Source organism: Trifolium pratense, linkage group LG4 (genome assembly GCF_020283565.1).
Source record: "Trifolium pratense cultivar HEN17-A07 linkage group LG4, ARS_RC_1.1, whole genome shotgun sequence".
NCBI lineage: Eukaryota > Viridiplantae > Streptophyta > Magnoliopsida > Fabales > Fabaceae > Trifolium > Trifolium pratense.
In genome coordinates, this window is record NC_060062.1 from 42,985,101 (window position 1) to 42,997,756 (window position 12,656).

A 12,656-nucleotide genomic window follows, 5' to 3' on the forward strand; every position below is an offset into this window, starting at 1 on the left:
TAAGTTTGGGTTTTTGATGTAAATCTAATTGGAATGTAGAATTTGTCATTTAGCAAAGCATAGGGGAACATTGCTTAGATGTTAACGCGGATTAATGCTGAGACAAAGCACAAACGAACAGAAGCCTCTAGTATTATAAAATCAATAAACTATAACTTTGCGGATTGCTAGGACTATTATTGAGGGAGATTTCAAAATTAATTAAATATTGGATTATGTTCTTGTTTTATGTGATTCATATGCTCAATGCATCAAATGTGATTCCCAGCGTACTTCAATTATCATCAACCGCAATTCAGTAACACGCAGAATGCCATAAAACTAGTACAGTGGAGTACTTATTACTATAAGGACAATATACCTCATAAATATAAGATTTAATACTTATAAAAAAAATTAATAAAAAAAAAACTCTAAATATATCCATTTTGTGTGATCAATTTTATTAGAATTAACCACAATTTTACGCGTGATTAACGAGATGTCACAAGTGTTGAGAAGATTAAGTGCCTAACATTTTTGTATCATTAATCTTAGAGTACTATAAACTTGAAATGACACAATTTTCAAGATTAACAACACAAGGGGAATAAATGACTCACTATTACTAGGATTCTAGGAGTACAATTTTATTTTACAATTGAAAATGAAGAAGGACAATGTACTCCTAGAAGGTAAGGTAAAATATGCAATATATTGGGGCCACATGCTGCATGGCATGCTTTGGCTCCTTTAACAAAAGCTAAAAAGAACACTCAAAAATTAGAAGACAAGAAGATCTTCCCTAACCACATGCATCTTGGGGACCATAAAAATACTACACTTATAAATTAGAGGCTCTCTCCCCTACTTTAGGGAATTGAGATGAGAAGATCCCAAAAAACAGTACACAAATTAAGGGCTGTTACTCTCTATCTATCTTACTAAATTACTATCTCAAATGCCGCAAATCCCATAAAGGAGAGAATCAATAAACAATTCACTGCATGCTGGATTATGGTCCCCTTTGCTTCAATACAACATTTTATGTCTTGTGAAGGTACTATTCTTTCTTTCTTTCTTTCTTGCTTTAAAATCCTTCAGGTAACATAAATCTTACTCCTCTGCATGGCCCTGCAAAACAGGACTTTATAATAATAATTAATAAATATACGAAGAAGCTACTAGGGAAGCAGCTATTTTCCACTATTAAATACCTCAACAATGTCAAATATGTCATTTTCCTAATTATACACCATGTTTCACGCTATTTTTTTTTCTTCTTTCCCCTCTAAATCTAACTACCACTAATAATTTGGATTTTTTACAATGAATACTATTTATAAGTTTGATTTTTTGCAATGCAAGAAATGTCTAACAATACAGCTTGTTGTCCGTCTACCTTCTATTCATGTGTAATCATTCAAAGCTAAAAAGAATATTGATTTTTTTGAAATATTCAATTTACTAACTTGACGATGATACACAATCCGTCATTGTGTGATCAACATCACATGGTGATTCATGAACCATGTCGAGAATCTTTCAACGACATTAGTGAAATTTACTCTGATTTACTTGAAATCTTTCTTATAAAAGTACATTTGGCCAAAAGAAATCGTGCACAATCTATTTTGAAAAACATCTCATCCATCCTACTTAATCAAACACTAATTTGAACATCAGAGTGTTTTGCAAGTATATTACCTCTATTCATGGATCTTTGCCAACTTGCTCTATTGTGGATTTGGATCGCCTACACTAATAAAAAGACACAGTTTGCCGCTGTTTTAGATCTTGGTCATTGATCTATGATCTGACAGAACTAATTATTTCTACAATTTATGACAGTTTAAGATCTCAACAATTCAATCAGATCGAACGATTCTTATCGATTACTGCATCAACGCAGTTACTACGTGGAATCATGTTCCCTCCATTGTACACTTCAACTCTCATGTCAATTTCTACCTCTAAAAAAAACTAACTAAATTAATATGTTAACATCTACTATTTCAAAATAAACATTAAACTTTTCAAATGTGTTTTCTTAAATTATTAAACCAACACATCTATTCTAATAATAAAAAGATAATTTACATTATTTACATTGGTCCCATATTCTAGTTAGTACAAACATGTCTCAAATTGTGTTGAATGCATGGGTGTTGGAAAACGGGGTTTGCACAGATCACAAGTGTATACTGAATAAACAATATTGTCACAAGAAATAACTTAGAAACCCAACAACTATGAGGTTTTAGAATCTCTTACCTGTATAGCATTAAAATCACTTAACTCAAGAAAATTTCAAATTTAGTACCATGCAATAAGAAAGAGATATGATAACATGTCTTTCTTGGAAAGTGAAAGACGTTATAGAGTTCAGTCATAAACTTGTTACTCATGAGTTTTTATTCTAGAAAGTCGGCAAAAACATCTATGGAAATAACAAAAGTACAGAGGACATTGAAAAAGCTAATGATTCTTCATCATAGAGGTTGAAATTATGAGATAAAATCTTAACCAATGCTTCTTCTTTGGGGGTCAGCCAATGATACTTATTTGCTGAGCTTGCTGTCAGTGGAAGAGAGGTTACAACTTGTATTTCCAAATTTTTTTAGTTTGTGTTTGGTTATGTGGCGGCAAAAATTTATTTTAAGTATCATTATTTAGTTGTAATTTGATTCTAACATTATTTAGAATTAATTTAGAAAATCAAATCAAATCAATTTGGAAAAATAAAATATACTTTTGAGCACCCAAATATCTATTTTTGTTTGATTATTTTTTACTCCATTCAAATTAAGTACTCCATTTTAATAAGAGGCTATTCTTTTAATATAGAACATGATCTTTTGAAGCCATGTGCAAAATGATATTTGTTGGCATGAAGTTGCAATAAGTTATCTTTATTGTGCCAAAGAATGGTTAATTTTTTGTCGCAAGTGTGAGGTCGGTTAAGTTCTACATTGCTTAAAAAAGTGGAGGTTGAACACTTTATAAGTGAGATGACCCATAAACCTAATGTCTTAAGTTTTGGATAAAAATGTGATGTCCAACTTACTTGTATAGTTAATGTGAATGATTCTCCGGATGCCCTCTCGTGACTAAACACAAATGTATATCGATGGAAAACACTTCCCTTTAAAAGGGAGTATATTTAAATAGTCAAATTAGAGGAACTTATATTCGAGTGAGAAATTGTTAACGTGTCAAGTGTGATTTAATAAGTGTCAATTGAACACAAATATGTTAACGATTTATAAGTGAAGAAAATCATATAGATAATGTTTTAAGATTTATCTTCAACTCACTTGTGTAGTTACTATTAACTCAATATGATGATCCCCCAATACTTTAGGATCCCCTCATGATCCTAGAGTATTATGAAAGACGATGGTTCGATTGAGTCTCTCTATCAAAAGTCTTAATATGATGGTCAAGTGTGTGTTCTATTGTTGACGTTCCACGAGCGGTGCAAAATGTATGCGGATAATAAATTTGTGTACTTGAAGGAGTGCTCACCCTTGATTGGGAGATTGCCGTTGTGTAATGTTTGAATTAAGAAGATACTAGTACACATTGGATGAAAATGTGATTATTTAACAACATATAAGTTATCAGACTGATTTACCTAACACCTTAAGGTTTTTATGTAAAGATGTATCGTAAAAGTCATTTGTGTGGTTGATGTTCAATATGATGATTCCACATAGTTTTAGGCCCCCTCAACTTAAAACATAAGGAACCAACTTGAAACTTAAAATAAACATAGAGACCAACTTAAAAATTTTAAAACCAAAAACAAAAAAGCAAAGTCGTAGCTGTCATTGACGACTTTGCTTTAAATAAAATTGAAAGTCGTAGGTTGCAGGTACGACTTACACCCTTTATGTAATTTTTTTGAAAACTACACTCTTTTGGTAATTAACTTGAAAAACTACTCCCTTTTTGTAAAAAATCCCACAATTGATCAGAGGGATATTGTTGGCGTGTCAAGTATGAGTTAGACCTATATGTCTAATGTTGTAAATTCATTGGTAAATATGTAATGTTTAACTCATTTAATTATACTAATTAAAAAAACTCATTTATTTACGCAGTTTCTCTTAGCTCAATTTGATCATCCCTAGTATTTTAAGCTCCCCTTAAGTCGTCCCAACACTCCTATCATTCATTCAATTTGAAGAAATGTTTTGGGCGGCAACTTGTTGCCTCTTATCTTTCGTTCATGTGTAATTATCTTGAATATATGCAACAAATTTACGATATTCGAAGAAAAAAAATCTAATTACTATTGCATGACTACTAGAGTTCATGACATTAACTTAACAACCAGTCTGATATAGTTGTGTCTCGGCTATCACATTAACTGATGTGTGTTTTTTTAGCCTTCGCTTATGATTTTCTTATTAATGTTGTTGCAACTGCAAGTCCTCTGATTTTCATACTTGTGTGGAAATGGCAAGGTCCCTACATAATTCAATGCTTTCTTTTGAAATTAATTACCTTGTGAATGTTTTCTCACCAATAATAGGAGGGTAAGAAGAAAAACAACAAATTCTTTTTTTTTTTTTTTGCAAACTATTTGTGGAGTCTCATCTACTTGCATGTTCTAGATTATTGATAAAACACATACACGAAAAGAAGCTAAGAAGAAATTAAAAGTTGTAGACAACCAGTGGATACACAATCAAGGGACCAAAAAATGCATTGAAAAAAAAATACAAATCTCTTTCAAGAAAAAATTAAAGAAACAAAATATATACACAACATACACAAGTGAAGCACCTATCTAGGAAATTAAATTGTTAGCATTCTACTAATTTACTCCTATGATGACAATAACCAATTGAAATCGGCAAAAGACAATTTTGACCAAAAGCCAAACCAAACCTCACATGCTAGAGTCAGTATGTTCTGATGAGGAATAAGACAAAAAACACATGGGATAAATATCTGCAGACAAAAGGAAAGGGCACCACCGTAATTTTACTCATCACACATCTCCTCTATATATATACTTTATAGTTCTTTTTTTTTTTCTTCTGATAAAGCAAATGCCACAACCGATGGATTCGGATTAAGTGCGGTCAACACTCGTAACTGCATACAGTTGATGAGATTAGATAATTCATAATTCAGATCTTCTGACTGCAAACAATTTGACTGCACGACTACACTCGGTCCGTTTTGGACACTACACTCAATCCTTATATATACTCTAGAGAAAGTTGGCATGAATTTCCAAGATCCTATGAGGAGTCATGATTCGGATTATCCAGCGTGGACAATTGGTTGAATATGATTGGTGCACCATACTGAGGATAAAGTAGCATCAGGACCGTTGGTGCATGTTGATAACTAGGGGCCAACCTGAAACTAAAACGCTGCAGTATGATTGCAAGGGCCAGTTTTGTTTGTAGCACTGCGAGGTTTTGTCCTATACATGTGCGTACACCGAGGCCAAAAGGTATGAATGCCACTGGATGTTTCGCGGCGCGTGCTACACCTTCAGAGAAACGGCCAGGATTGAATTCGTTTACATCGTTGCCCCATATAGCTTGATCGTGATGAACGGCTAGGATTGGAATTAAAAGCTCTGTTCCACGTGGTATCTTATAGACTCCTAATTCCACGTCTGTTTTTGCCCGTCGGATTGTTGCAATTGTTGGTGGGTACAGTCTTAGTGACTCGTTAACTATCATGTTCAGCTGCACCAGATTATAACCCAAATGATTAGATAAAATTCAATGATGTCTATAGTGGACAAAATTCCATAAACAAAAATGTGATTCCAAATGTGAATATCAATTAATGTCATCCATTTAAAAAATCTCAAGTGAAAAAATTTACTATTGAAATTTATTCTAATCATTATTATATGAAAATATTAATTTTTTAGGTTTATTAAATAACTAATGTATCTGTCCTGTGAGCTTTTAGCTCAATTGGTAGGACATGCATTATATATGCAGGAGGTCAGGTTCGAACTCCAGTTTTCCCATTAATTCACCTTAAGAGTGAAATTTCTAACCACTATAATACTTGACAAAAAAATTTAATGTATCTGGTTTGTAATATAAACCAGATACATTATTCTTAAAAATTGATTTTTTTTTTTATTAAGAACTTTTTGATGATATGAACTATTGAGTTTTTTGTTTTTAGTTATGACAAAATCCTTGTTTTGTTTTGATGATGGTGATGAGAAATAAATAAAGGAAAATGCTAACTAGTGCCCCCGGGACACTAGTTAAGGATACTAATTATAGTAAAATTACATTGAAACTTGTGTAGTCAATGTTTGTAAAGTATAAAAAGTATCATTTTCAATGCAAAAATTGCTTTTTTTGTATCCTTAACTAGTGCCCCGGGGACACTAGTTAGCATGACTCATAAATAAATGAATAGAGAATTGGCAGTTGGAGAGGTGTAAATGAGCAGTGTTTGGCTACATATGTTCCCTTCACAAGGGGTAAGAGGAAGCAAAAGGTGGCAAGTTGGTTATTGTGAAGAAACAAACAAACAAAGAAAACATAAACATAAACAGAAGGACTAAGAGACAAAACATGATTTTTACTTTGGGTCCAAATATTAATCTCATGTATCATAAAAGTGTTTATAAGTGGGGGGGGAGGGTCTGCCTTATGCTTACCGTCTTAAGCTTTACAACATGATCTTTAGTAGGAAGGTCACGTGACCCACACATCTTGATAACTTCATCACGTGCCTTTACCTGCCAATGTGGGTGCATTGCTAATAGAATGGTCGTCCACGTCAGCAAATTTGATGTGGTTTGTTTGCCTGCAAAGAAAAAGCTCTTGCACTCTTCTACAATGTCATCCACTGTCACATTGTTGTTGTTTGAACTAGCTTGTATCATTAGTCCTAGTAAATCTTTTGGACCTTTTTCATCAATTAATAATCTCCTTGATGAATTCTTTTTTCTTCTTTCTATTAACTTCACCAATGATTTCTTTATTTGTTTGTCCAGTTTCCATGATTTTATATTCTTCTTTGTGGGAAAGAATCTATAAAAATAAAAAATTTGTACATATATACATACATGTTGTTAATAATATTATCACAATCAATAATTCATGATATAATAAGTACACATAGAAAGGGATATGTTACCACTCCTTTACGTACCACTGTACCACATCATACGATAATAATCAAATGTAATTAACTAGTGGATTATAATAATCAAATGTGATTATTTTTTTATATAATAAAAAATGTGAGTAGTTAATTAACTAGAGGATTATAATTAATGAATTGATTGAGACGTTATTACCTGTAACCGGGAATGAAAACTTTTTGAAAGGCATCAGCAGCTAAGACCATTTGTTGAGTTTGTAAGTGGAAAATGGCTTTTCCATCTTGATAGCTGCTTCCAAACGCGGTCTTAGTAATAACATCTTCTGTTAGGGTTTGAAAGCCCTCATAAACTTCGATTTCCACCTCACCTTTGTCACTCATTGCCGACCACTTTTCCAACATCTCTACCACGCTTGTTGCCATCACCGGTATCAGCAACTAAAAATATTGTACACGAAATCCTATTTATTATTATACCATTATTATTAAAATTCATATATAAATAAAAAATTAATTATTTTTATATGTACTACCACAATAAAAATAAGACAAATTATGCCCATGTACTTAGCTCGGTTCCAATCTCGACATTCCACTTATCCACCTTAAGGGTAAAAATTTTAAACATTAAGTTACTTGACCCAAAAATAAAAATGGTACCGTTGCTTCTGAGGTATTAGTTAAAAAAGTAAATATAGTAAAACATGCTATTTTTCTTTAAAAAAAAATATGAAAAATGTTTTTTAATACAAAATCAACTTTTTTTAAATTTCTTTAACCGAATAAGATACTAGTTAGCAAGACCCTAAAAATAATAATAATATCCGCTCTAAATATAAGAAACAATTGACTCGACAATAGTTGATTTATCTGATTCAGATGGATCAATATTGTTAACTCTTGTATTATATTTAGGACAAGAACTATAAAAATGATAATGGGTAGGATGATTAAATGTAATGAAAATAATTACTTTGAGATTTTCCATGTGAAAAGTGGGAGAGATAATTCTGCGGTGGTGAGCCCATTTTTCTCCTTTAAGGCTAAGGAGCCCATCACCTTCTAGCTGCTTCACAAGTGGGGGGGCTTCATTTTTCTCATAAAATTCTGACTTGGATGTGAAGATTTCCCTTATAAGGTCTGGATCAGACACTGTAAGACGAACCGTGGGTCCAAACCAAACTAGGAATGTTCCACCTTTACATCAAAATTATAAAGATTAGTAGTAAGAAGAGATAGATTATTCCATAATCAAATCAAATTAATAATTAATTAACATGTAAAAAAAATAATGACATAAATTTATTTAGCATAAAGTTGGAAGGAGCAGAATCCCTCAAGTAGTAAGTGTTTAGTTAACAAAAATAGGAAAGGAGCAGGAAACATGACAGCCATTAGTTTTCATAAGAAGCATGGATAGTGTAGTGGTGACCCTACTAGCACAGAGACATTGAGCAGAGGTGGTGGGAAGAAGACAAGTCAATTTTAAAACGGTTACCAAACATATACAACTACATTGTCAAAATTCAATTCTTCCCATACAAAAACAAAACAATACAAGACATGTTGAAATGAGAGCAAAAGTAGTCTTAGTAGTAGTAGTAGATGACAACTCCCAATGCCGGAAATAGATTCTCTGCGGTAACTGCGCGGCAACACAGTTACAGTCTCAACCGTCCGATGTGAATGAGTGATTGAGATTGTTTTAGTACATATATTATATGTACCATCCGATCTTCAATTGACGTTCAGAATTCATTAATGCGTGTAACCTGGTGATAATCCTATAGCAACAAATCTAAATTCCCCGATGCCGGCCAACAAAATGCACTCACATTTTATAAATTAGGTGTCAGTTCAATGGTAAGAGTTTTATTTTATATTGATTACTAAATATTTTTTTATTTTTATTTTTTTGAAAAAAATAATATGTAAATGAGAGTGGTTATTTAATTTTATTAAGTAATAAAAAATATAAGTTTTTGTTTTTTTAAAAAGTATTGAAAGGAAATTAAATGAGGAATATGGACAATGTTTGTATTACTGACAGCCTTACAAAGCAGTCAGTAACAAACAAATGTCTGATTAGTGATTACACATCAAAACTGAACACAAGCCTTGTTGGATTGGATATTTTGTTTGATGCTTCAAAAAATAAAAAGTTAATGATGAAGAAATGAAAAAAAGTAAAAAAGAAGATTAAAAAAAATAGGAAAATTTTGCTAAAGTCCAAATTAAAATGGAACTTCAACATCATGCTTCAAACAGCTAGGAGAAAAAGAAAGGCTGAAAAAAGTTGTAAAAAGAAAGAAGCACCCTAACTCTAGAACAAATCCTTCAAGGCTTTTAAAGTCTCAAATTCAGTAACACAAAACTGGTAAAAGAAAAACATCATAATCATCATCACCATCATCATGCCACTGCTTAACACCAACTTTAATGATGATGGTCAAGACTATACACACTCAAAAAAAAAATTCTAAAATAAAATGCATTTAATTTTTTCTTGAAAAATTCGGCTCGAGAGATTAATCTCTGCGATTGCCTGCAAAATATCCATTCATAGAAAAAATTAAGAAATAAAAAATTTACTTTTTTAAATTCATCGTAGAATTGATGTATTTAGACTATATTATAGAACGGAGGGAGGTGTAGAAAAGAAAGTTAGATAAAACTAAATAAATAAAAAAAAAAGTATGCATAAATTGAAGGGAAGAGATAATTAAAAAGTAGTACCATAAATTTTCTTCCAGTGATGGTAGAAAGAAAGGACTCTAGGAAGAATGTTGTGAGAGAAATTAGGCATGGGTTGAGAAGAAGCTTTCAACATCATACTAACAAGTTCTTTAACATTTCCAATGAAGAAACGATAAGGGGGACCTCTAATTCCTTGTTTAGAGAAATAGTCTTCAATTTTTCTTGGTCTCCACCAAAGTAACACTGTGAGTTTTAGAACAAAGAGAAGAAAAATGAAAGAGAAAGAAAAAAGTTTGAGCCAAGATAAGAGTTGTAGCTCCATATTGATGTTTGAAACAAATAATAATAATAATTCAACTAATGTGGTTGGTGTTATAAGAGAGAAGAAAAAATGTTAATATTTTTTGTTTGTGGAGAGGCTTTTGGGTTGGGCTTTTGGCTTTGGTGATCTTATCTGATTTGGTTATGTTGGTTGTTAGTGGCGTGGGGTTTTAATACTAGAGAGAAAGTCACAAGGACATGAAAAGAGAGAGAGATTGAGAAGAGGTGGCTTTGTTTTAGAGAGAGAGAGAGATAGAGAGAGAGAGATTATGCAAGGCCAACGGCGTAGGGGCCGCCACTGGAATTCTAAGGGTCAACGAATGAGAGCTATTTTTTATAAAATTTTATAGTAAATGTAGTATCATTTTGTGACAATGTTACCCTTGTCTTTTCTTTTGTATTTATAGGATAGGATTATTATGAGACTTTTTTATCTAATAAAGCAAAAAAAATTAAATAAAAATTTGTTTTTCAAATTCATTAAATAATTAATGAATTTGGTCAATAATTTATATAAGATTCGTTTGTTATTTAATGAATCGGGAAAAACTAAATTTTTTAGATTCATTGTAGAATTGATGTATTTAGACAATAATATAGTCTAAATACATCAATTCTGTGATTACTAAGGAAATAAATATAGTTCTGTGATTTTCTTCAAAAAAAAAAATATAGTTCTGTGATATTTTCGCGCATCTTCGATAAAAGTATTATAGAGAATTTCATAAACTAATGATCCGTAAATTAATTTTTATTATCACTAGAGTTTCATGACGTGACATAGAGGGTATCAAAATTGATGATGTGATACCTTATTTAAGGTATCGTATCATCAATTTAATATCAACAATTTAAGTTTTAAAAAATATATATAATAAGGTTCACTTGTTAATAATGTATATGATAGTCAAAGTGATATCATCATTGAAGCAAAATATGTATAAGTTGCATAAGTATTACATGACCTTGTGGGAACCAATTGTTAATAATGTGTAATATCCAAAGTGGTATCACCATTAATTAAAGATGCTCTTATAAACAAATTTCACCTTTATAAGTTCATTGCATAATTAATACGGTAAATTCTAATATGGACCACTTCATCAAGTGGTCCATGGTGGACCAGTCATGAATAACATTATAACGAATACGAATTTTACAAAATCCACCATTGTATTGAAAGTTTATATCATATAGATCATCCATAGAAAAATTTAGAAAAATTGAAAATCATTTGATATGCTATTGAGACACATCAAGATTAACGGTTTATTAAATAACGTTAATCTTGATGTGTCTCAATAAAATATCAAATGATTTTCAAATTTTTTTTTAAAATTTATGGATGATCTATACGATATAAACTTTAAATCTAACAGTGAATTTTGTAAAATTCATATTCGATAGATCATTTGTCCACGGTGGACCACTTGTGAAGGTGGTCCACCGTAGTATTAGCCTAATTAATATATCTAGACTTTATTATAATAAAATTATTTTGGAATTGGTATAACTGTATAAGCGATCTTTTAGAAATGTTATTTTCAATAAAAAGAATATTTGGTGTTTCTTTAATAATACTTTATTAATGTGTTGAGCTCATGCCTCTATCTATATTAATCCTTTGGAAAAGGAAAATAAAATAAAAAAATATTTGTGTCTCTAACATTTTTTTGTTGTTGATAAAAGTGTCTAACAATTCTGTCAAAAAAAAAGAAGTGTCTAACAATTTCAACACGCGGTTGTAGTATATATGAATATGATATTATATACTTCGAAATTTTAAACAATATGTGTGTACTCTCATCTTTTATAAATGAAAATTATCGGTGTTTAACTTTGAAAGTCTTTTGTCAAGAAAAACTTTGAAAGTCTAATTATTGACCAAAAAAACCTTTGAAATTCTAATTGTAGTCGATGCAACATATCTTTCGTTATCGTATCTACGTGTTGAAAAGAGCACAACAACAAAATGGCTAATATCTTACTCCCTCCATACCACAATATATGTCGTTTTGATACTTTTACACATATTAAGAAAGGTGATGTTGTATGGAAAAAAGAGATTATGAGTTGATTTACAAAATTGTCATTCATTTATGATATGGAAAAAAATAAATAGTTAATGGTATAATAGGAAAAATAACATTAAATGCTTCATTGGTAATATAAAGTGACATATATTGTGGTACAAATTTTTCCCCCAAAGTGACATATATTGTGGTGTGGAGGGAGTAGTATAAGTAGTAAGTGGATTAAGACCTTAAGTAAACGGTCATATGTTTGTTTTTTAATTCTTACGTTTGAAAATAATTCAATTAAAAAAGGTGAATATGGGTTTGTTTGTTATAAATTTTTTTAAAATAGATTTTTGTAGTGTTACATAATTTTGTGTAAAAAAAATTTACAAAGAATTTTTTAATAAAAGCTTCAAATGAAAATTTGGTTTGAATAGTTATTCTAAAAATGTTATTTTAGGTATTTGATAATTTTATTGAAACTTTTTTTGGATAGCAAAATTTCAAAAAATCACTTAATTTTGAAGCTAT

The 12,656-nt window shown here is 30.9% G+C and overlaps 1 protein-coding gene across 1 annotated transcript; it reads right to left on the bottom strand.

Annotated features, from left to right (window-relative positions):
* Window positions 1-4,668: 4,668 nt before the first annotated feature.
* On the bottom strand, window positions 4,669-10,480 carry LOC123924045 (cytochrome P450 734A1). The gene is made up of 5 exons (XM_045976808.1): window positions 9,826-10,480; window positions 8,063-8,286; window positions 7,286-7,527; window positions 6,641-7,016; window positions 4,669-5,696 (listed from the first exon to the last, which is right to left on the bottom strand). The coding sequence occupies exons 1-5, from the start codon at window positions 10,106-10,108 to the stop codon at window positions 5,238-5,240; spliced, it is 1,584 nt and encodes a 527-aa protein (XP_045832764.1). The 5' UTR covers window positions 10,109-10,480; the 3' UTR covers window positions 4,669-5,237.
* Between the last annotated feature and the right edge of the window lie 2,176 nt (window positions 10,481-12,656).

Coding starts and splice junctions, on each gene's coding strand:
- LOC123924045 (XM_045976808.1), bottom strand. CDS start 10,108: ATGGAGCTACAACTCTTATCTTGGCTCAAACTTTTTTCTTTCTCTTTC. Junction 7,017..7,285: donor GTTTTCATTCCCGGTTACAG/GTAATAACGTCT, acceptor TTATTTTTATAG/ATTCTTTCCCACAAAGAAGA. Junction 5,697..6,640: donor ATGTTGTAAAGCTTAAGACG/GTAAGCATAAGG, acceptor AATCTGGTGCAG/CTGAACATGATAGTTAACGA.